This window comes from Egretta garzetta, unplaced genomic scaffold, assembly GCF_000687185.1.
Source record: "Egretta garzetta isolate BGI_Z169 unplaced genomic scaffold, ASM68718v1 scaffold39, whole genome shotgun sequence".
NCBI lineage: Eukaryota > Metazoa > Chordata > Aves > Pelecaniformes > Ardeidae > Egretta > Egretta garzetta.
This window is the reverse complement of record NW_009260945.1, coordinates 3,812,756-3,839,007: the sequence shown is the minus strand read 5'-3', so window position 1 is coordinate 3,839,007 and position 26,252 is coordinate 3,812,756. Positions and strand designations below refer to the sequence as shown.

General features: G+C 37.7%; 1 protein-coding gene across 2 annotated transcripts in view; it reads right to left on the bottom strand.

Annotated features, from left to right (window-relative positions):
- USP10 (ubiquitin specific peptidase 10) overlaps window positions 1–24,508 on the bottom strand; it is a 39,853-nt gene extending 15,345 nt beyond the window's left edge. Inside the window, exons 1-7 of one of the 2 annotated variants that reach the window (XM_035902584.1) lie at window positions 24,460–24,508; window positions 17,425–17,493; window positions 14,569–14,702; window positions 14,285–14,330; window positions 8,479–9,504; window positions 2,012–2,103; window positions 413–522 (exon numbers count right to left, since the gene is read on the bottom strand). In XM_035902584.1, the coding sequence (XP_035758477.1) occupies window positions 413–522; window positions 2,012–2,103; window positions 8,479–9,504; window positions 14,285–14,330; window positions 14,569–14,571 (1,277 nt within the window). In that variant the 5' untranslated portion in view covers window positions 14,572–14,702; window positions 17,425–17,493; window positions 24,460–24,508. Of the gene's footprint in view, window positions 1–412; window positions 523–2,011; window positions 2,104–8,478; window positions 9,505–14,284; window positions 14,331–14,568; window positions 14,703–17,424; window positions 17,494–21,850; window positions 21,896–24,459 lie in introns of those variants that run through there. The other variant, XM_035902582.1, reaches the window with a different exon arrangement.
- Between the last annotated feature and the right edge of the window lie 1,744 nt (window positions 24,509–26,252).

Here is a 26,252-nt window from a genome sequence, read left to right as displayed (position 1 = left end):
ACAAATAATAAAATTAGATCACTGTCATTACTGACTGCCCCCACCAATGAAAGAACATCATAATGAAGTCTGAGTAAAGTTCAAACATAAAAATTAACCTGATCATTGCTAATGAAACCAAGGTGTCAGGTTAGCTCTTGCAGCTCTCACGGTTCATTTTTGCATATTAAACACTATTTAAAACTGATATTCCTCAGGCAACAGGAAGTATCTTCCTTGACTAGTCAAGCAATTCAAAATACCAAATTCATTATAAAAACCATATCTCACCAAAAAAACCACACAAAGACGACTTCTGGATACGTATCAACTTTCAACAATTGGAGTAAACAATCATTTGTTAGATAATTCTGAGTGAGCTTAGTCAGATCACAGATATATTTATTTATTTATTTTTAAACAAGCTACTTACAAACTGTCTATCATTGGTGTTGAGGTACACGGCCGCTGTGATTTTGAATACATTGGAATGGACTTCATTAAATGATACATTGGAGGGCAAGCAACCAAGGCTTGCAGGGTCTATGCAGTGACATTAAGGAAACATTCAGAAAATGTAATCTGCATATTAACCAAATATTCAATTATATTTAAAATTATATGCAAAACAAATCTAACTCTTCATTATGTAGACCAATCCAATAACTAAATTGGGACAGAGGGATATTTATCACAACATTAACTAACAATGTACAGAAGTTATACTAAAAAAGCCAGGCTTCTTGTTAACACGCAGTGATTTCACTGACATTTTAATAATGTCAAAAACTTTAATTAAAGGGAAAGGAAACATTTAGTCAAGGAGCAGGAGATGAAAAGAACTTTCAGAGGGAAGACTTTTTTAAGTTAACAATTTGAAAATTGGCAAGTGATAACCTGTAACATGTTTTCTGAAAAGAATGGAAGATGCCAGCTGACAGACTTCAAGTTAAAGGTGATGATTCACCCCCATAAGCAAACCAAACCAAACAAACCCGCTGTGATGCGAAACATTCCGCAGTGTAAAGAGGAGTTTGGAGTAACCAGTAAAACTACAGTGTATGTTGGGTGAAAGTATTTTAAAAACATCAAAATCCACGCTACCCAGCGAGAACAATGAACAGAGGAAATGTATTAAAAGACCGGAGGGGCAGGGAAATGAAAAAGGCAGCGATCTCAGCAGCTAGAGAGATATATTAACCTGATCCCTATAGTGTGCAAAAACTGAGTAACAAATTCCCACATAATATTTTAAAACTGAAAAAATGGGAGCTAATACATACAATCAGACGAATGCAGAACTGATTATGTAAGGTAAGAGCTGATGCTTAAAGCAGAATCGCTGGTCTGGAAACAGGTTATTCGGTTCTGCAATGATCAGTCTTGAAATTAGTCTCAATATGTTTCACTAGCAGTACCAGAGTTAATACTATTAATAAAACTATCATAATACAGCATTGAAGAGGAAGATTTCTGTTACCCAAGGTAAAAGGGGCTTTTTTGCAGTGGAATACAATTCCACTACATTAAGAGCAAGCTGATGTTCCATCCTGTTATAAAAGGATTAAACACTGCACTGCATTTACACTTATGATAGCGACAACATGCTCAACAGAAAACTAAATGACCCACTTACCAAACTGCCAAAACAAAGCCTAAGAGTCAGAATAGCTACTGCAAGTACAGAAATAACCACTTAAGTTGATGCACAGAGTCAAGAGTAAACATAACTAGGAATTACAAGGTTTTCAGTCATGTGAAAGTTACAGTTCTGAACTATTTTGACAGAGGTAACAGAAGACAAATTGCAAACAGGATTGTGCAACCAGCTGCAGGGGAACCCTAAGCACAAGGTTCAATGATCCAAAATACCCCTGGATTCCTAGATTGTACTCTTAAACATTTTAACCAAAGTAGCAGAATATGGGAAGACAAATACTTCTATATAATACTTACCAGAATAATCCAGAAAAACTGATATAATATAAAAATTTTAACTTAAGTGTATTAATTTTTTCCAAGGTAAGGATACAGCATTGATGTAGCACCAGTTTCCTTTGTTGATCAGCCCTCGTGGTTGCAAAGACACTGGTTTATGTATTAGCCTTACATTTTCCAGTATTTCTGCAGAATGAGAAACAGTAAATTGAGCATCAACAAAATGCACATGCTAGCCATCAAAACAAGTATCCTCTGACGCATGACAAAATTATTCAGATCAATTAACAAGATTCCCGGAAACTTCAGTAAATAATTTTCGTTCCATTAAAACACTGCTCGTATTTCAACCATCCTGGAATTTGGGTCAGGAGGATGCTGGTACAAAAACTAACCATTGTAATTTCAAAACTAAGACCATCTATTTGTTTTTTGTTTGTTTGTTTTACTAAAATTGGTTACTTTTATTTAAACAGATACATACATAGTCATACATTCCCATTAGCTCTAATCCTTTGCCACCAATTTTACAAAGTAGTTCCCAAATTCTTTTGCTCTGAAGAGAGATGAAGCTGACAGAGCCATCTCAGTTCACTAGTTTCAACATATGCCACCTTACAACACCACCACCTTAGTGCAACAGGACAGACAGATGTTAACACAGTCTTCTGAACAGCATGTTTTATTCACTGCTTTAAGACTTCCAAAATCTACAAGATAACAGGCTGACCTAATATAATACCTACTCTTTTCCTGCTTTCAAGAACTTCAGCAATGGCCCAAGTTTAAAAATTAGAAACCACTGCACATAAATGTTTCAGTTATGAAACGGAGAGCAACAAGGGGAGTTTTTCCAGGAAGTCTGACCTCTTATTTAGGTACCTAAATAAAAACTCTTTAAGGAAAATATTGCATCTGGTGTATTTTAAATTTGCAAAATTAGGACAAGAGGTATAAAAGAATAAAATAATGCAAATAAACAAAACATAGCAATTGTCTACCAAGGGGGTTATTTATTTTTATAATAAATGAGAGGGCCTCTAAAGCCCTTATATGCTACACTGCACAACAAACCTGAAGAGTTTGAGCTATTCACTAGGAGGACTATCTAAACAGGCAGGGCAGCACGACACAGGTGGAGAAGCAGAGGCACAAAGCCATAACTGAGCAGAGGAGGTGGCAGAATCGCAAACAAAATCCATGTCCTTCTGCTTCCAAACAGTTCTAAGCAGAAAGAACATGCCAAAAAAATAGAAAAGATTTAAATCTGTGATTCTGTGAAATCAGTCCTCTATTACATAAAGAACCTGGCAGCCAAAAGGCCTGTGTATTAGGTCAGGTGGAGATGAAGTTATTTTGCCCAGAGCGGCCCTCTTGGTGCTGTGCTTTCTATCGGTATGTAGAAAGGTGCTGGTAACACACCGGTGTTTTGGCTACTGCTGAGCAGTGCTCACACAGCATCAAGGCTGTGCCTCCCACATTCCCCCACCACCACCAGTGGGCTGAGAGGGGGCAAAATCTTGGGAGGGGTCATAGCCACTGACCAAAGGGTTATTCCATATCATATGATGTTGGCTCAGATATAAAAGCTAAGGGAAAGAAGGAGGAAGGGGCAGGGCATTTTTTTTTTTTTTTTTTTTTACGATGTTTTGCCTTCCTGAGCAAATGCATACTGAAGCCCCACTTCCTGGGAAGCAGCTGGACATCGCCTGCTAATGAGAAGTGGAGAATAAAAATGTTGTTTTCCTTTTGCTACTGCATGCGGCCTTTGCTTTTTATTAAACTGCCTTTGTCTTGACCCACGAGTTTTTTTTCTTTCCCATCTCATTTTCTGTCAAACCATCACAGACTGATAGCAAAAAGATGTAGAAGTGAAGATGTTAGTGCCTAGCACAGATGCAGATGAAAAATCCTTCTGCAAGTGTTGAAATATATTTGTTATTAAATTATTAATGCTCAAGTATTTCAGAATATAATGCAGCAAAGTTTGAAGCGTGTTGTGCACCCATACAATCTTTCTGTTAATATAACTAAGCACTGTTGAAAATCAGGCTAAAAATAACAAAGTAAGTATTTCTTTTTTGTGTCTATCAGTAACTTTCTACGTTAACTGTGTTTTTCCCCATTTTTGCATCATACTAAATAAAAATATTATCAGGCCCTTTAGCATCCTCTTGTGGTCATAAAACTGCTTTGTAAACAATGCCTAGAGCAATTAACAGCGAGTTTTGTTTCTTTTGACATAAAGAATTATTTTTGTGTGCAGCAATTACATTCAGTACCACATTTTCATCTCACATCCAACATTTACACAACAACTAAAAGAACTTTTACAAGAGTATCACAAGAAAAAATACGCTTACAACCATGAGAAAACTTTCCGAAAATTTCAAAACCTGTTATAAAGCACATGTCACTAACCAGAAAGAATTCACATTCCCTTTGGTGGATAATGAATTGTGAAACGTGGCCTTTGTTTGAAAACATATCTAGAACAATATTATCACGTTTAGAAATTTCTGTTGGTAAACGGAAAGCATTTTGATAAAGTTCATTCACTAGGTGGTGTTATTAGAAATTCCTGTCGAATTTTTAAAAACTCTGTAATTCCTTAATTCATGCAAATCCAAAGCTTAGTGAAAAAGAAACCACGTGGATATGGTCTCCACTCTGAAAAGATACACACATCACAAGGCAGCAATTAACGCTTGCTCGAGGCCACTGTTTAGCAAATATTATACATGGCAAATATTACCCATGACATTTAGATCTTTCTTCAAACCTGGACAATGATAAAAAAGTGCCAGGACAACACTGCTGGATAACCCCGCACAAAGTCGGCTTCTGCAAGAAAGCAGTTTTATAGTACAACAGGCTAAATTTCTGAAGTTGTTGATAAAAACCCCCAAAATTTGTGTCCACTCCACAGCTAGTTGCTCTAGTGCTTACCGAGCTTTGCGAGTACTCTACTATGTAACACTGAAGAACTTCTGTTGCAAATTGAACCAAGTAATTCTTGTCTTGTTCAGTACAGTCTAGGGAGAGCAGTGAATCGCAATCTTCTTTATGAATTTGTTTCACGTATTTGAAGTTACCATCACCCCAACAATCTCATCTGAGACAAAGTAAATCCAAATTTTCCATGTTTGTGGAACAGCATGGTTTTCAAATCTTACTTCTGTTTTCGCTGCTGCACTATTACATTATATCTCCCTTGAGAGGTAATGCCCAAAGGCTGGCATTTTCATCCAGTCCTCAAGAGCAACAACAGAATCATAGTTATCTTCCATCTTTTCCATGTAAATCGACATTAACACACACTGGAAATAAAACTTGGTCTTCTTCAGCATTACTAAGAACACTTATCAACTCCCTAGAACTTCTAGATCCTTTTATTCTCTAATACTATTACCAACCATTTATCCTTCGTACTGCATGCCTGCATTTGATTTCTGTTCTGGTGTATCCTTCCATACTTGCATTTATTGGATTCCCCTCCTTCTAATTTAAAATCACTCCAGATTTAGTCAAATCTTAAATGTTTGTGTTCTTCAATTCATCTGAAATTCTGCCTGCTGTAAACAAATTTTACATGCACTGTTCACTCCGCCATCCACAATGAAAACACTGCAAAAAAAACATGATTCAGAAAAATCTTTTTAGATTCTCCCATTGAAATTCTTCCTGAAGTAAAGTTAAAACACTACTCAGAGAATAGCTACTTTTCTAATCACTTATTTCCCTAGCTTACTTAAAACATGACACAAGGCAGTATTAACTGCCATCAGGTTGTGCATCAGAAGGTTCTAACTGTGAAACGCAGAAAGTGAAGCCTCACAGAGAATGGTATTTTTTACAAATCTGAACCATTTATAACCTTACTATCCCTTAGAAACAAATTATTAAAATGTTTGTCCTGGCATCTCAAATTGATTAGGCTAAGTTGTCCCTTTCTAAAATGCAAGTGCCATAGCTGTACTTCTCTACCATTCTGTTATCTGCCTGGGGTTTTGCCAAGTAAACATCAACAGTTCACAGTCTGCTTCATTAGTTCCTTTAACTTGTTCATTAGCATTGCCCGTAAAGCTTCTCACCACACACCTGAGCCATTTGCTAACATTAACTCTTCAGTATTTTTTTCTCACCAAGGTTAACATGAAATTGGTTTGGCTGTTTTATTTACTTTCTAGTCCTGATCTTCATCTCCTTATCTTTTGAAGCTTTCATTTACATTTGAGGTCTAAGAAACCACAAACCTTTGCAGGCTGAATCGAGTAGCGTTAAACTATCTTCAAGGTGCCTGTGAGTCATTAGCCTCCCTGCAGTAATTGGTGAAGTTAAGGCACAAAGCAGCAATTTGTGCCCAGAAAAGTAACTTACCTTCCTGCATCCTGAGCACGTGTTCTAAATAAAAACTGTACAGAAGGCCCTCAGAGCTCCAGCATTAAGTCAGAAGATTTGCTAATTTTCCTTGCTAAACTCGAGACACTTTAGGTCTAGATTTTACCTGTGTTTAGCACCCTATGGCACTTGTGGTGAAAAATTCATTCCCATTGGCACAAGTTGAAACTGGTGAATTCCCAGCAAGTCAAACAATGGGAATCTCAACTCAGCCATAAAGAAAACAAGGAACACAATCAGCAGCAAACTACAAAAAAAGTACAGGATTGCTATATAGCCTTATACAAGGACGTTAACATAGGCAGAACACTTGAAATGAAATATGTATGGAACAGAGCAAATGATCTGTCTGGAAATCATGAATTGAAACTTACGTCACCTATTTTTGAGTGTGGGGGTACGGACAAAGCACTAATGCACCTATTTCCCAAACAGGACCAAGAACATTAAAAAAAGAACAGGTAATGAAGAAAGTTGCCTTTTTCCACAGAACAAAGCACTGAGATCATGACATTCAGATCTTCAAGTAAACGTTTCATACTGAAATCAGTAGCATCTGAATTACAGGAATTGCAGCAATATAACTCCTAACTAAATCAGCTGCAGTAAGATGAATTCCTTTTCACTGGGAAAGGCTCTATATGAGGATCATTCCTCTGCAAAAACAGCTAGCTAATAGTGAAGGTACAGAAGAAAACTCTGTAAAAATGATATGGCTATTTTAATACATTAAAGACAAAATGAAAAGCTCTGCTCCCACCTGGTGGCAAAAAATAGTAGACAAACAGAAGTCCAGAAAGTTAAATTAAAGCTGAAGCAACTTGGACAAGACAAAAAACCTTTTTCATCTATGGCAAGCAGTTCTAGCTTTACAGTTGTCACAAAATAGCTAAAATAGTTAAACTTCATGACCAAATGATAGCCTAAGATTTTCAGAGTACAACATACTCCACGTTTACGGGTTCATACAAACCATAATCACCTGCTTATACACATTTTTTTAACACGTCACCTGCATTTGTGACACCTAAGTGAAAAATACACAGAAATATCAATTATTCTGACAGCTTTCTTCTCAACAGACAATTTTAAGTAATGAAACAGTTGTTAAGGAGGGGATGAGAGGCAGGCCTATGCTTCTGGGTATTTTGAATAGAAAGCTCCAGGTCAGCTTCTGGTCAGTGCAGAAAACTTTGACTTGAAGCTGTCATGCATGAAACGCCACTGTACTTGTAAATTAGCTTGTAGCATAAATAGCAGGACGTTGCACAAGGCTTTTTACATACAGACTACTTCACAGATTTAAAGTAATTGGGTTTGTTCCAACACTCATAAGTCTGCGACACAAAATGCAACCAACTGGGTATTTTTCTTCGTATTTTCTGACTGAATCTGCAAAAACAATCTCATGCACATTCTAGCATTTCTCATTAGAACCACAAATAGGACAGGACCAACGGTCAAAGCCTTTATAGCGCACATCGCCTTTCCCGATGTACCTCTGGACAGTTTCTTATGGTTACTTTTGAAGAGACAATAGCTAGCGTTGTTTCTGAATAAAATAATATTGTGTTTATAATGGTTAAGGATAATTCTTCAAAATTTGGAAGGCAGACATCTCAAACAGCAGATCAATGAACATAAAAACTATTTCCTGAATCAGAATTTCTGAAGCAGGATCTACTTTGACATTACACTTAAGCTACCGTAAGTGTCCAGGAATTTCAGCTACTTTGGCATAAATACATTAATACTCTTCTCTTCTTGTAATGGAATGCATTACAAGATTATTAACATTGGATTACATAACACACCATTTCCAGAATCAACTTTTCTCATGTGTTCTCCCTGCTGCAGTAGCACACAGCTGAATCCAGCCAGCCTATTTAAACATCACAGATCACTTCAACATATTGTTTGACAAGTAGCAATAGTTTTACCGCATCTACGATAATGACATGGTAGTGCCACACTGGAATGTTTACTCAGGGGGATACTAAACTAGCTTATTTAAATTACATCTTTCATAGCAGTGTTTGAACAGTCATCTTATTAAGAACACGAACAGAGGAATCTTCTCTATCAATATTGCACGCTCCTCTTTACAAGCAGAGTTAATACCCTTCCAGTGTAACATCCACTCGTGTGTATTAACTATACCTGCAATCTTTATGGCTACAGGATCCTCTGAAACTGGAACAGGTCCCTCCTTGACTTCAACCTGTTTTTCAGGGACCAGAGTAGATGTGGCAGGAGGGGTATACTTAGTCTCAACATAGACCACAGATGTGGAAGCAGAGGGCTTGGAATTGTGAAAAAGACTAGCCCACGATTTTGCAGGCTGATTAACAGGGACTGATCCTGCAAGCGGGACTGTTGCCTCAGTAGTAGGTGAAGCTTCCTCAGGCTTAGCTTGGTCTGAGTCAGTGCTTTCCACAGTGTGCAATTCTACCCCATTGGCAGCTGTATCCTCACCAGAGGATTCAAGTGTTTGTCCATTAGTAACGCCAAGGTTTTCAGTAGTATCAGTACCAGCATAAGACTGTACAACAGCTGTCCTTAAAGGGCTATCTCTGCCAGTCTCTGAGGGGATGCAAAACTGTTCAGAATTAGTAACACGGCATACCTCAGGCTGCCCTGCAGTCCTGGTATTGTCTAGTGCGCTAGAAACAGAATCATCAGAGACAGCTTCATTAATGAAGTCCACAGAATTGTCCGGGCTGTTGCAAGTCCTTGGTGTGGCCAGGGAGGGCATGTCTCCCGTCAGTTCCGTATCCTCCGTGCTTATACTGTTTAGTCCCGATGAATTTGCATGGCCATTTACAAGAGCTTCTGTGGGAGCAATGCCGTCACTGACATCTTCCAAGTAACTATAGTATCCAGGTGGTCTTTTTTTCTTCTTTTTACGCTCCCTTTGTCCAAGGCCTCCAGACAAGCCATCGTTCTCAGCGTTAGAACCGCTGTCCAAAGCGAGGGTTGGATCGCTGAACTGGCAGTCAATGGAGTTGTAGTTTGTTTCACTGAGACTATCATCAGGGGCTTTCTGAGCAGGTGCACAACTGAGAATGAATTCTGGAGCCTGAGGATTCAGAGTACTTGAAATACTGTAGTCGGTGTTATTTAGTACAGATGACTGTGTCTCAATAACTTCATTAACACCAAATTCAATTCTCTGATACTCTTCCCCTGGACAAGAGAAAGCAAATCTGAGTTAGTGAATAACATCTAATCAAAAAGCTACAGAACCCAAGAACCTCCCCCCCATATTTTCCTGCAACTCAGAAAACAAACTACGTTCCCTCCAACTAAAATAATTCTTATTCTCTATCTCAAACCTGAAGGCCATTTCAAAACATCATTTTCTTAAAGACAACAGAGTATGATTCAGGTGTTCTTAAACAGAGTATTTAATTTTGCAAATCACAGCACGGTTCCTGCAAGTAACACCTAGTAAATTCGCCTATTAAGAAAAACTATTAAGGCCCAATGACTTTAGCAATATTCTATATTAAGTTAATTGCTGGATAATTGCATATAAAATATGCTGCAATATTTAACTCCACACTTCTTCCAAAGCCAGTCTTTTCCACTGACAATCACAAAATCCAAACCTTTACTTGTTTAGCTTTTAATAATAATTTTCACATGTGGAGTCTGGTTTCGGTGGTTTGCTTTGGTTTTCCCGGTGTATAAAGATCTATCATAATCCTTAATAAGTGAAAAATATTTTCTTAATAGTATGGAAACATTGCAATTAGAGCTTTTGAAACTCTAGCCTGATCAAGATCTTATTTCCATTTATCACAATTTATTACTATATGAGAATATGATATATGATTTTATGACAAGAAATACAACAGATATACCTCAACATAAGTCAAGTGTTCAATTTGTACATACAAGCAGTACTGAAAAATTTGTGAAAAAGATTGGTTTGGGGGGTTTTTTTGTTTGTTTTGGGTGGGGTTTTATTGGGGTTTATTTATTTCTTTACACTGCAACTTTGACATGCTCTTTACAGAAATGCTAAGAAATATTCTCATGGCAGGCTACAGTATCACAAAATATTGTCAGCCACAAAGTATTGCAATTTCATGGAACTTAATTAGTTTTAGAACACATGCATGCTAATGAGTAACACCGAATACTTCAGTTACAACTATTTCCATACTATCAAATACATAATATTAATGAAACTGAGTCTCAAGAATGTTAAAGGTGAGCTCACATTTTAGTACTTAAAGTTTTGTAGGTCTATGACATGTATGGTACTGTTCCAAAGACATTGATTTTAGCATTTTGTTTCCTCAAAGATGGAGGGCTAAAAAACACATTTCAGATTTTTAAGACTGTTACTAGAGAATCAAACAACTCTAGATTTCTATTTCCAAAGGAATGTAAGCGGGTACACCACTAAACTTAAAAGATTTTGTGCAACTTACATTATATATGACATGTGAACAAATGCATATTTTCAAGTATACCACAGGCACTCATTAAAAATGAGGTGTGGTGGGGTCTTTTTGGTTTTTTAAACACAACAAAAAACAAGCAACAGTTCCTAAGGAAAAAAAGTTATTTGCACACCTAAGGAAATGATCCTATGGGAGGACAGAAGAAAAATCTGCTGACAAAAATTTTAGCTTTACGAAAAACGTGAAAGAAACAAGAATCTACAGGGTACATATTTTTTAATAGCAAATGAAGAGTAACAAACATTCAATGTTGTTGAGGTCTGAGTTACACGTGCAATACCAACATATTATGAATTAATGAACAAAGATATAATACAGATGTTAATAGCTTTTCTGCTTTGATCTATTGACCTAACTAAATGTAAACACGTTTCATTTATCAATTTCAATCTTGCTGGCAGTCAGACTAAAGGAAACTTTAAAAAAAAAAAAAAAAAAAACAAACAGGAAAAACTCTCCATACACATCTGATTTCTTTAAATTATGTAAACAAGAGCCTGAATTTCAGATTTTCCTCACCTCTCCCCTACACCCATGAGAAAGCATTTTATAACACCATGCCTGTCAATCCACCACTCATCAACTACTTCTATACCATTCACCAACTACTTCTGCAATCACTGACTAGCTCTCACCAACCAGGAAGGAGGGCTTAAGTTTCTTTTAAAAACATCAGCAGCCTAGAGGCAGGGGGGTGAAAAGCTGCTGCCTGATATCCACTTAAGAGGGAAGGGCTGCCAGATCTCAGGCATCACCTAACTGCTCAGCAGCAGCCCTAACTGGCTACCAGTGCTACACACCCGCTGGCCTGTCAGGACACACAGAGCTCCAAACCAGCCACGGCTTCATTTGCTTGCAAATGCAGGGCATGGCTTTTAAGGGATACGGGACAGAAATCCGCAACAAACCTATTCCTCATTAGTTCATTTACTTATGGAGCAACTTGTTAGTTCAAGCATAAACCAAGGGCTAGCTCATTACTGTCTGTAACAGTAAAAAGCACAAGCAACAACTGGTAACACCTAATATTCCTCCAACCACAATATGAATTAATTACTGGGCACATTTCAAATCTCTACCAATTCAAAATAATCTGGGACTTCTGTTTCTTTTCCAAAATCCCAGTTAAAAAAAAAAATAATTGCTTTGAAACAAAGAATGTGGCTCCCCTTCGTGGGTGAGTTAAGTCTACCACAGCCAAAAGTGAGAGCTCTCGGGTCTGCACTCCTGTTCTGCTCCTCTACTCCAGCAAGCTTCCAGCACTTATGCTACTGAAAGCTAAGCAAAAAAATAATCTAAGCCAGTATTTTTCCTTCTGTTTTGATGAACTTATCAGCTTACTGTACACCAGATGATCACAAGAGCCAACTCAGGGCAAGCGGGAGCAGAAAACAAAACATATCCCTTACAATCATGGCACAATGGTAATGGAGCTGAAGGTGCAACACGAACATCGTAGGCTAAAATCTTGCCAAGAGCATAACTGATATTCATTTGACATACAAATTAGGAAGTTACAGCTCAGGAATTAAACTTTACACCTTACAGCAGGATTAGAATAATAAATACCAGTAGCTACTGTATAGTTAGTCTATGGGATGACTGGCAGAAGCTCATTTGCCGTAAGATTGTGTTAAGTTCCTTTGAAAAAAATGAGAGGTAATTTTTTCTATTTGTTTTGACTTTCCACTTTGCTTCTGGGCATCTTTGTTTCCATCTAGTTCACAGTGCTATTTCTGAATGGACTGAAATAGAGATCTGTCATGAACAACATGACACGCATATTGAAACAAGTATCAACAGATGCTCCACGGACAAAGTCTATGTACAATAACAAGAGCTGTGAATACATAGTGCTAATTAGTCTGAACAGAGTGCTGCACATTAGAGCTTCAGCCGTGATTTGATTATTCCTAGTAAGTATGAACAGATCTTCTAATTCTGTAATAAAGTTAAATACTGAATATAAGTATAGGAAAAAAATTAGACTATGGGGGGGTGACGACATGGTCAGTGTGTGTCATCTCATTATAAATATTCTGCATAAGCATAGCATTCCATTTAGTTTCCACAGCTCCTTATGCAGCCATCACAGTGATAATAGGCATGCACAGTACAGTGCAAGCTTGTTAAAGGCATTTTTCAGGCAAAACCTAATTTGCTGTCATTACCTAATCTCAGGGCTGGGAGGGGTTCTCTCAGGGTCTAGGAATGATCTGAAAAACATTTGTACAAACCAACTTTCTGTATGGCTTGTGAACATTAAAATCTCAGACTTAAAGAACAGAACTTAAATCCATAGTTAGACAAAGCAATATATGACTGGACACCCCTGTCATCAGCAGCAGACAGCTCGTACCATATGGTCCTTTTAATGAACATTTCAAACTCCTACTTAAAACTACGCAGGGTCCTAAAACTGGTCTTGTACTAAATAAAACTCCTGAATTTTCAGAAATATTGCATTTCTGCTTTCAAATGGGACCTGTTGTCCTTCTTTATGACTGACTATCTTATTTACCTTTAAATGCAAGGCCAAAGTCGCTACGCATAATGGACTTCTTAAACATTAGTATGTGCATTTTGGTCCTCTTAAGTACTTCTGAGAAATGTCCAGTCAGACATTTGTATTATTCTGAAGGAGATCTGGATGTCATTTGTATCATTCTCATATACATCTGGTTAAGTCTCAGCTTCCTTGCTCTCCCCTGGTTCAGGGAAAAAACCAAATACTAATTTACCTGCCGCTTAGAATACTGAGAATGTTCAGTTTAAACTATATAGAGAGACGATCACATGGCAACTCCCATTTAACTGTCAACTTTATGTAACCATGAAGTAAGGCCAGGTTGTAAGGTGTACAGGTTGAGACAGAGCAGACATGTGACTGTTACAGCTTTAAAGTGGGAACGCTGTAATGCATTTTTACCTCGAGTCATACCTTCACCAAAAGGGGGGGGAAAAAAAAAAAAAAAAATTTCCAGAAAAATATCTGAGCCAGACAGAAACAAAGAGTCAAAGGGAACACTGAACAGTGCTGCTTGCAGAGCTGTCTTCAGGTTGCAACTGCCAGAAAATACTCATACCATAGCTCGTACAGGAGGGCCAGCTGAATGCCACACTAGTTACTTGTTTCTCCAGTACAAGTTCTCTAGCAAGCTGCAGCCCCCACCCCCTCCCCCACTTTTTACAAGCTACATCCTACAATATTCAGCATGACATTACCATTGTGTGGTAGCACAATCAAGGAGGAGTAAGCATGTCCACACTAATTAGCTAAAGTTCAATGTAGTATTTTCAAATACTCTCATAGCTCTCATTCAATAAAGGTATTTAAAAAAAACCAACCTGCCAAATGTATGCATATATACCTGCTGAACAAGTTCTGAAGATTAAATTTAAAGAGAGGTTCTAGTAAATCTAAGGAAAGCATCACAATCTTGTAAGTTTAAAAAAAAAGGATGTTAATTTCTTACCATCATGAAACTTACCTGTGGACTTAATACCACATGAAACTGTTTCATTGTATGGGGGGAGCTGTACAAAAAAGAAATGAAACTTATTTAAAGACAAAAGCAACTCTATTAAACATTGTATATCAGTTTCATTTGAAACATCTGAATCCTTTAAAAATAACATCAACATTAAGGTTTGATTTTCTGAGAGTATGTCTTGAACTCGTGCTTCTATATTTATCAAATCCCACACTGTAGCTTCAAGTGTCCTTGCAGATTACCACAATTACTGAAAGATAAAGATTATCTTGGTTACACACCATAGGCTCATCAACTTCTCAAGCAATTCACCTCAGAGCATCAGGATCTTCCTTCATCAACAGTAACTCACCACAATTTTAAAATGAGGAACGTATCCTCTTTCTAGACAAAAGCTGAAGAGAGACCAAAATACCTGTGAAAGGATGAAACAAAGTTTTGCACTGACAATAGTCACACCTAAACCTTTTGACTTTCAACCTGGTTCAGCTATACTGTTGCCCTTGAAACGTTTCAAAGGTGTATTCTTAATCACATTTAACAAAAAAAAGTTTTTACCATCAGCCTAAGCATGATGTAACCACAGCATTCAGGTCCTATCTGGATTGTAAATGTCTAGTATGAAACACTGGCATCATTTTATGGACTGAGTGGTTGATAGAACCCCTGCTGTTGTGTAACCACAAGTGGGCAATTTCTAATCCTCCACCGACCTGCCCCCAAACTCCCCCAGCAGCTGAAAGCCTTCTCCTGTGCCTGCACGAACTGGCAGCTATTGCTACACTGCAGTCCAGCAGCTCCCTGGAGAACAGCTGACCTGTTTCTGTAGTGGGAGATAAAACTTTGAGAGTATAACGCAGTCTTGTAATGCTAGTCTAAATATTAACTATAATGGTGTAACAAATATCAAAGACTTTTCCACTGAAGCCTTGAATTCTCTAAAGCTACAGATACTTTCATATTGCCTTCTTAAAGTACTGTAGACACCAGCGCATCAGAACTGGCAAGAAAAATATTCCTAAAATTCCATTATTTAAAAAGTGCTTAAAAAGAACACATACTGTAAGACCCATTTATAAACCATAATACATCTTAATACATCAACTTTCCAGGTCAAAAATGAGAATCAATGGGTCATAAAGAGGCTCCAAGCTGTTAAGAACCTATTATCTGTATTAATATTAGACACAGGTTCAATGTAATTTTATAGTTAGATCTAAATAGTTACTCTAAAAGTCTACAGTTTTATCATAATCTTGTAATTCTTGCTTTTCTCCGACTCAAAGGGCTTAAAAAAATACAAAGTAAAAAAGAAAAAAAAAAGAAAGCGTAGTCCACCTATTGGTCCCCTACATATCTGGTTCATCAACAGCACCTTTGCAAAGCAGATTTCTGAGTTGACCTGTTTCATACAACTGGCTCATCTGAATCACTTCAGTCAAGAAGTATCTGATAGAACATGTATTAAAAATGCCATGTAAAAAGTGACATTCTAGACCTTTAGCTTTACCTAGTTCCTTGCCTCAACCCACCCTTCAGCCTACAGGTAAGGGACTTCAGGACACCCACATCAATGGATGCTGGGACTCCCAAAAGGGGCACTGCCCCCAACAGAATGTATGTCAAACACCACTGCAGTATGATAATCTCAGCCTTGCCCTTCTTGAATTTCACCCTATTTTTTTTCAGATGCTATTTTCCAAAATATCTGCACAGTGTAAAACTAATAAGCATAATTTTTATTTCATCATCCAGATAATTAAAACATTGAACTGAACCAGATCAAGGACAAACTTAAGGAACATCGTTCAACACAGTTTTTTATTTTGATAACTAACCAGTAAGTGGTACACTTGAGACAGTTATAAAATGAAGACTGACTTGAATGCTGTCGGTTCACGTTTCCTCAATGTACTTTATGAGAAGAGCTTTATAAAAGTCAAGATATGACATGTTCATCGTCCACAGTGTGTTAGAATAGCTGATGTAGGACACATCACGTGACACTACATAGGATGCAAACGTCATACTGCTGCTACTGTATTTAATGGGGGGAAAACAGCAATATAATCAGAAGCAGCACGTGCTACCTAAAGATCTAGTCTGCATTACTTCCCCCCTACCAGAGAAGATACAAAGCTATCCCTAGAGGCAAGTAGAAGCTATCTTGTTCGTTCTCAACTTGCCCTACTCCTCACCCCATTCTCTTCATGCACTTTTATTGTTTAGCAGTATACTATACTAATTATACTTGGAAAATTAAGTTACAGGAAACTGTCGCATTAACAATGGTCATCAGATTTGTAAAATGTGACAAAAGGATTTCCCCATGTACAGCTGAAGTGTTCGTTTCCTTCATGGTGAGGGGGGAGGACGGAAGTATGATTGAAATGTTTGAATAGAAATGTTTGGAGGAAAAACATGGAAATCAACCTAGAGGAAAATTATTTTTCAAGTCTGGAGATGAGGACAATGGCGTAATAGTCTTCCCTACAAAGGAAAATGGTTTCTTCACTCTCTACACCAAGAACTACAGGGAATAAGCCTACAATACTATCTGTAGTATGTTACAAACTCAAACACACACAGACAACTGTTTCTGCTCTGTGGCTCTCATTGCCACGTTTAGTTCATTATTGATCCATTCCTCATTCCTCAGACCTTGCACACAGCCCTCCTTGTAAGCACAGTTTTGATGGTTAGCAGTGCTCCACCTGCCAAAAAATAGTAAGAATCCTTGAGCCTTCAAAAGGCTCACAAGATTTAGAAGCCTACTTTACTTACAACCAAGAACACTGTTAAAAATTCTTCTCTACATCCACCTCTAGAAAATAAAAAAATCAAAGCTAAGCTAACAGGCCTGGGTAACTCACTTTTAACATCCTACCACTATAATGTCAGCTATTCCAGCTCTGAAAGATGACAAGCAGAAGGTGGAATCATTAATTTCTTACTTCTAAAAACTGACTTAACATCCACATACATGGAAAGAAGACTCCTGTTCAATATCTTCAGTTTGTAAATTAGCAAGCTAAGAGAATGATAAAAAAAATCATTGTATTGTTATATTTCAAATAGACACAGAGAGATGTAGCTTTAAAACGTTATTTCTTAAAGACATTCAAAGTAGATCTTACCTCAACAGAGCATCGTGGAGTCACAAAGAACTGATTAAATTCATCAGGGCTGAACTCCCCAAAAATATACTAGGAAAAAAAAGAGAAGAATCTTTGTTAAAGAAGGAAGCATTTAGATTCAATACAATTAATAAATTCATGGTAAAATTTATTAAGACACTAGGATTCAAAAAGACCTGTGTGTTGGGAGCCAGAAATTCACCTGTTTGCATCCCAACTCTCATCTTGATTCTTTCCCAAGTCTTTTAGCAAAGTACTTTAGGCTCTAAAACTGTATACAATGCATTTTCCTTCAAATTCCCAAGAGAGGTAATCACAGCACAAACTGCAGCTCATCCCATGACCAGTTTTAAACCAACACGTCGGGTGAGAAGTTGCATCAGTTTGTTCAAGCCCTAGACACAAGCTGGTTTACTTTCTAAAACAACAGATACCTACCCTTCACAACAGAAACAGCAAGAACTGCTTTTCCAGAGTTCTGCTAAACTAATAGTTATGAAAAACTAATGGTACCACTACCTGAGTGCACAAGATGCCTAGATGCAGAAAAATACACTAAATACCATCAATTTTGATACAGCTGCTCTTAGGAATTTGGTTACCCCTGTGTGTAACTGTGCGTAACAAACCTAAGATGAAATGTCTTTTTCCAAACATCATCTTCCTGCACCCTTTAGATATTTTGCATCTGTATTTCCATGGAAAAAAAAAAAAAAAGTACCTAACAAGACCGCAAAAATACCACACTAAAATGAGAGTTTATATTTAGTTCACAGAAAATGAAACATTCCCAATAAAAAGGCCTGACTTACTGGCATTTCGTAGCCCCTGGAAGTTTCTATGAACTTCCACCACCAGCTGTAATTAGCTGAATAGCTAATCAGGACAGCAGAGAGATATTGGGACAGAAAGAAGCGGAACAAGGAGTTAAATAAACTGACAAAATAGACAACAGGACTGGAAAACACCACTAAAACCACATTCTTGGCATGCGGAAGGATATCCACATTAACAGTCACTAGTCTCAAATATTACAGCTATGGATCAAAGCAGGTCAATTTGGTCCAGCACCTGACAGCCCACCACCCTCGTTCATCTTCAGTGTACTCTGATGGCCATTTAAGACAATTCTTTGCTGTCTTCCACCCTTCCATCAGAAAACTGGGGCAGACATCAGCTTTTTCATCAGTGTCAAGTCCTGCTCATGGTAAATCCTTAGCTTGGCTGCATCAAGATACAACTAACTAAATTGGGAGTTGAACCATAAAAATATAGTTCTCAAAATCTGAAAAATCCTCTCCAGTGAAGTGCAGGCTGTACCATAAACTGTAGATACAGCAATTCAATCACAGGTTTGGGGTTTTTTTTTTTAGACTTTAGGTGGTTTATTCCAATAAAACTCATGTGCTTGCTGTTGGCATGACTCACAGCCATCTACATTCATAAATTTCAAAGCTTAAGCATAAGCTAAATTCCACAGCAATTACAAAATGTAGTTTTCTTACACAAAAAGTGACTTACATATGTATCACTTATGTGTGGAAAGAGTTTAACCATTTTAATGCCCTTCGGTGTTTTTAAATAAATAGTAATATAACCTGGTTTACACAATTCCAACAGTGAAAACAAACTGGAACATCTGTGATAGAAACGTCTGAAGCACAGTGGAACAGTTAATGCTGTAACTAACCGTCACATAACCAACTGCTAACTACCAGCTGAGACAGTACAACACCTAAACAGAACAGGATCCCTAAACTGTACTTGAGTGAACGGCTTCACAGTTCTTGGCACAGGACTTAAACTTGGCTTATGCTCTCAATATAACCAAGTCATTTTTATTCAGTAACACACCAGCCAGAATTTATCATATTCCAAAAAAATGCCTATGAAAAACACTTGTTGGAGCATAACCAAGTTGTGGTTTTAGGAGATACTTTTGATGAAGTCACACAATAAAACAATAATTTCAGCTATAGACTATTAAAAGTTATATAAATCCAACCCTAATTCCTCCATATAATAAAACAGTCTTTTCATTTACCAACATTTTTAACTGAGGTATCAAGTGTCCTAGTACTTCTTTCTGAGCAAAAAAAAAGTGCGACTTTTTAATTACAGAACACAAGACAAAAGCTAAACAAAGCCATCATTAATACTATCTTAATGGGACTGTGTTACTATATAATGATGTATTCACATAGGGAAATGTTGTGTCTATGCAACTGTTCCTCCATAATTTAAAACAGGACATTAAAAATTTAGAATCAGAATCATTTAGGTTGGAAAAGACCTTCAAGATCATCAAAAACCAATCGTTAACCTAACCCTGCCATCCCACCACCATTTACCAGCATCTAACCCGAAAACTGATCCTAGTCGGACTGTAGCACAAAAATCCCCATCCCATTTGGGCCTGAAGAAACCAGAATTTTATTTGATTTTATGAGGCTTTATTTAACAATACTTTATATCTGCAAACACAAAGTAAACCAGTTAAAAGATCCCTGCATAAAAACCTGAGGAAAATAGTGTTTCAAAATAAACTTACTAGGCCATATGACTCCTACCCAACCTAACCAACCTTCCTGTCCTCTGCTTCTCAAGTCAGCCTCATCTCTCAAAAAATCAATTTCTGCAAGCTGCGCACACGGCACCCTCTGGTAGCACGGCAAAATTTTCTACCCTTTTTAAGGCAACACTACGTGCTGACACGAAAAGGAACAGAGATATCACATCACTTGGCAAGTATACTAATCTCTACAAAAAAAGGCTGCGGAGGAGGGGAAAGCCACTGCATTTTAAGCAACTTGAAATACAGTGCTAGCTCCCGGCCTGCCGTCCATCCATCCTGCATCCCAATGAATCACTGTGCCTGGCGCTACACAAATCATCTCTGTGTAAGGACATACTTGTTTCAGCTGTAAAACAGCTTCAGAAAGACATCACTTTAGTACTTACTCAGAACCATTAATTCAAATATAAAAGGTTTTTCTGCAACTGAAATGCCTAAGTAGCGAGCATTTTTAAGCAAGAGAGCACTAGGATTTTATAAAAGCAATACACCCTTGCAAGAAATAATCTCATAATCTGAGCTTTTGGGGACCTAGCTTGTACACTCTATATTATTCCACATAACTGCAAAAGCCGTGGTTAGCTTTTTTTCAAACTGACACAGTCAAATACTTGGAACAGCCAAACAGAAGTTTAACTAAATTATTTACACAAGCTACTCACAATCAGCATTGGCTTACCCCACACTACGCAAACAACATTGAAAACACAGAGCAGAGATACACTAGCATGTGTTACAACTTTGCCAAAGCCATTTCAGGCTATTTCAATTCCAATTTTAATATTTTCAGGTGTGCATTTGCATAAGAAACAGACATACCCATTAGGACCGTATCAAAGGGATTCCTTTAAATGCCGAACTCAAATCTGCCCTATGCTGTACCAACCTCTAAACCTGTGTGTACCTTACAGCACTTCAAAGTCCCAGTCACAGGTAACAGATTGGGACTTCACCACACAAGCTCCAAGGAAAAAGTAGGTTTCAGGTATGGGCTGCTTACGGTCAGCCCCAACGCAGGCAAGAGATTGTGATTTGCTCGGAGGTATAAGCCGCTTGTCAGAGCGACCATTACCGACGTGTCAGTGCATCAAAAGCCTTTTACTTTACAGTAACAACTGTACAGTCACCTGAGCAAAGGACGAGCAAAACTGCCATGACAATGCACACAAACAGCTGAACTGGCCCAGTTAACAAAATTCATGCCTATTACCATCGATAGCACACAAACGAAAGATGTATGGCGACATACAAATCCAAAACATTAAAAAAATATTACCAATGAAAAGTTGAAGCTTAATTACTCAGAGGTCTAAACAAATTTAAGGCAAAAAAAAAAAAAAAAAATCAAGCTTTCTCCAAGCTAAAATACTGTTTAGCATTCGATTACATATTTCAAAAATTAACTTTGATTTATATCCTCAGACAAAAAAGCATCTGCTTGAAAAGCATGCTGAATAGTAGTCAATGTTCTAATTGGTAACTCACAAGGTAGAGCAGGCACGATATTTAAAAAAAAAAGAGTCTCCAGTCTTACACCGACACTGGAGTTGAAAGAAAAAGAAGAGAATATTGGGGGGAAGTTTTGAAAATTTCCAACTGCAATGTTACCCCAAGACTTACTTTTAAAGGTACATAATCCCTAAGAGGCTTAATTCAGAGCCAAATCTGATCTCCCTCTCCTTCTCAAACCATCTCCGCAAGCTACATAGAAGCTTTCTGTTCTGGCTGCTGGGAAGGAATTTGGGAGCACATATTTCACACTGCATTTCTCCCGCTACTCCCCAGATTAATTAGCTCTGCAGAGCAATCGTTAACCTTGCATTAAGTGTAATCAAAGATCCCTTAAGATACCTCAAGTCTGGTGAGCTTGATTTCTGCCATGTCAAAACAGTATCATATAAATTTCAATGATCTTCCACTTGCAGCTGTAGAAGAAAAACAGATGGAAAACAACAGCCTTCTCTGGGTGGAGGCAGGGGCATGGGGGTGTGGAGAGGACAAGGCTTTGTGGAATTCTTGGGAGGGGACATCTGCCTCTACTACCTTTCCACTTTCTTGTCAGTGTTTCCAAACCTCTCCTTTGGAATGGAAAAACAAAATAGTAAACCTAAAACTTAATGATGGATCTATTCCATTTTGCAATTCACGACTATAAGCGAATTTGACCATTTGCCAGACATGTACAGTATGTTATTAACCCTATTAAAATTAACGATTGTAACTAAAGTGAGTCAACATATACCAACATAAAATGCCCTTCTTACACTGCATGGTCAGACATTTGATATTTTTTCCATCTAGCATCTTTCATACTGAGGTTTAACAAGCAGTCACTTCAAAAAAAAAAAAAAAAAAGTCATTCACAAGGGTTGCTTTCCCTTTTTAAAATGACAGCTTCAAGATACACAAGTTCTGAACTTCTGGGAGTTTTCAAACGTGAATGCCTCTTGCAGATTCTCCCATGAGACCAAGGATGAAAATAAAAGTAAACAATACTTGAATAAACCTTAAAAATGAGATAGCGTTAGACAGGATGGTACGTGACGTACACAAAATCTCTCCTTTCCGCTACTGACACTAACAAGTAGCACATAAGTAATAAAAAAAATGCAAAATTAAATATCTGTTGTGCAAATCTAAAATGGTCTCTCTCTTCACATGAAGCTGCTGGTGGCATGGGTGCTCCAGTTTTCAATTATACTTTCTTGCATTACCAGTACTTCAGATTTATTTGCCTTATTTCTACCTATCAAGATTTTACAATTAAAGTTCAGGGACTGAATTCAAACATTCTCATACAGCTTCGGAGAGTAACAAAAAAAAAAAAAAAAAAAAAAAAAAAAAAAAAAGGAAAGACAAAGTACAACTAAATTCCTGAAAACATTTGACAGAACCAGATGCAACTGTAGGTCTGAACTCATTCCTGTGTGACTGAAGAGAGGACATCAGAAGACCTGTATCCTTGCCTTCTTCTTGAGGAACTTCAAACTGTGAGACTAGAATTCTACAAGTACTCTGCCAATGAGAATTCATTTTCAAAGTAATCACATTTGCGATATGTTTTTTCTCTAATACAAGAATATTGAATGAATGAGACTATTGAAGCTGGCACAGCAGAAAGGACTTTGACCCTGCGTTTCCAAAACTTGCTCGTGAGCTGGTGTCACCAACTTTAGTGTTCAGCCTGACATGCTGCAAGGGATCAAACTTCCCTGGGTTGAGTACCTGCCTCCCAAATTAGTTCTTTAAAAAAACATAGTCATGTTAAATAACTCTCTTAGATCAACATCCCAAAGCCTCCTGATTGTCAGTCACTACAGAAGTAGAATCAGTTTCCACGTTAATCTCTATAACATGATTACAACAGTAAAACACACATTTGCACTCCAGATTTGACATCACTTTGAACAAAACATTTAATCAATGACATCACCTTTACATCATACTAACAGCATCTAGATTATAACACAAATTACATCTAGATTATAACACAAATTACATAAAACCAATTAACAAAATAAATCTACACAAGAAAATTTGTTTTTTACCACACAGGAATGAAAATAAAGAGTACTTTTATATTTGTACAATAACTGATCACCGTAACTGACCAAGTGGCATCTTAACTACACAGACAAAAGCAGCAGCAACAGAACTTATTGCAAGAAGGGGGGGAAAAAAGGTTCTCCAAAGACCCCGAAGGATTAAAATGCCCGACCTGCAAGCTCACCCCCTGCCAACTGTCTTTTGCTGTGGTCTCCTTAACCACTTAAAAAATGAATGCTGATGTTACCCCACTGCCTGTAATGAAATCTCCGCTGGTATTCCAGTCTAGCAACGCGAGCATTCTCCTGGAGGAATACAAGGAGGAGGAGGAGTACGTGTTACACAGCTGCTTGTCCTAGAAAAATGGGTAGAAATAGCACTGCTGATGCATCATCATCTTGGCATCACCTGTGCTACAGGAAAGCTAGGAAAATGAAGTGTCAACTTCTGCTTTCAAGAAGCATTAACATGGCTTTCATCTAATAACCAACAGCTTCAGATCTTCCAGTCAAATCAGTTCAAGCTGCAAATACTCCCACTTCATCTACTTTTCCACAAACGAGTTAAAAATACAGCTTTTACTTAATGGCGGCAAGGAATAATTCAACTGTATCTAAGCAGAAGGCCTAACAAGTCAAAACTAGTTCACATATAAACTGAAATGATGAAATAGTTTATGTATACCATAAACTACACAACCCTGGTCACCGAGCTACTTCTCCAGAGTGTACCTATTCTTAAAGCTATCAGGATAGGCTGGAGTAGAGGAAGAAAATGAACCATTCAGACAGAAGTCTCGCTTTCTGGCAAGAAAAAAAGTGCACATGCATATGACTGCACTTGGGTTTTACTAGCAGAGAAAGCACTCTTACATGAGTCATCCAAGCAGCAAATATAAGGTATTTCTCCCTTACCCTTTACTTCTCTCTGTCAAGGTTTGTCAACTTCTTTTTCTGGAAAGGGTAGTTAGGGAAAGTCAATCTTCCCTCAGGTTCTCCTTCCTTTTGAGACTGAAGTCCATCAAGTCTTAGGACATGGGTGATTATCTAATTTGATACAAAATTTTCTGAACTTCCAAATCAAAAAAAAAAAAAAAAAAAACCAAAACCACACAACATATTGCTAAAATGCTTATAAAAACACAGACAAAATTGTGAGACTGAAAATCAGGGGGGTTGGTTTGTTTAGATTCTGAATTTGCAAGCAACAACCCATAACCAGGAGCTATGAAGACCACTAGCCATATATTTACAGCTCTATCACAGCTTAAATAGTAGTATTTTAGGCAAACCAGTTTCTCAAAAAAAAAAAACCAAAAAACAAACCACCACCCACATATGTTGATATATCCTCTTTTACAGAAAAAAATAAAGTCCAGCTTTATAAATAAAAATGTATGGAAATGAAGTTGTACTTTAAGGCGGAGCAGTTGCATAGTAAAGCTTTTAACAGTTGAAAATGCAACAAATCATGAGCCAACTCTTAGTACAGCTTACAGTCCTTTATCACTAGCCTGCAGCTTAAAACTAGAACATTAACAAATCTACATAGTGCCTGGAGAAAGATCAGAGCTAGGTAAATGTAGGTCAACTAAGCCCAAGAGTCAGTGCAACTCTGCCTGCCTACTATTTAAGCAATGAAAGGATCAAAAATATAGTGCATGACTGTACCTTCCTTTTTTTTTCCCCCCAATTCAGGGTTTCTTGAATGTTATTACAGTATTCTTACAGCTGAAGAAATCAGGCATTTTCCACACATTTTACATGAATTAATCCGAGGGGAATTTATTCCACTATGGAAAAAAAAAAGAATGATCATTCTTAAAAGCTCATTTTTTTGATCAGAGGAAAAACCACATCACTGGCTAGTATGAAAGCACAAGTCGGTGAAATCTCAGCTGCAGCCACAGCGTTAATTGAAAGGACAGGTTTAATGAACGCATGGCCCCTACAGCCTGACACTATCACAGGGGCACAACATGGATCAGAACAGTTTATCCTGAAGACTGTAATTCAAATATTCACAAAAGCTGAGCAGGTTGTGCTCTTTCGTTATTATTTAGTTTTCATCAATTACATAACACATTTCAAATAAGAGCAACACACCAAACAACCACCATACAAAAAACTGCCAAAACACCAGCCAATTTCTTACACCCAAACAAATTCTGTTTATGTACTCCCTTCATTCTATTACCAAAAATGAGGTGCTTGTTGGCGTGCTTCCATTTCAAACAAACAGCAGCTGCCACAAAGTGCAACCAGCCCAAGGAATCTGTCTATAAAGTGCTAACTGTAGTCAGTAGGGGGGAGAAAACGGAATGGAAGAATAAAAACCAACCCACCGTCTTACACAGACACCACTGCATTCACGAGTGAGGTGTACCTTCCCCAACTAAGGAAAGACTCTCTTACCTCCTGGTCTCCAAAGCAGGACTGCCTCAGCAACAAACACCTGCTGTTTCACATTTAAAGCTTTCCCCAGTTGATATTTTTCTTCTGTTCCACAAAACAAAACAAAAAAGCACGCCCCAAACCAGCCACAATTTTATTTTGTAAATAATAACAGTATAAAGAGGGCAATGCAGGTCTATCACTTATCGTGATCATGAAGCAACGGTCCAGTGACAGGAGGGCTGTATCTAGATTTTATATACCTTTTAATTTGCATCCTATGAGAGCGCATCAGGTATTCTTGCTGAGAAAGT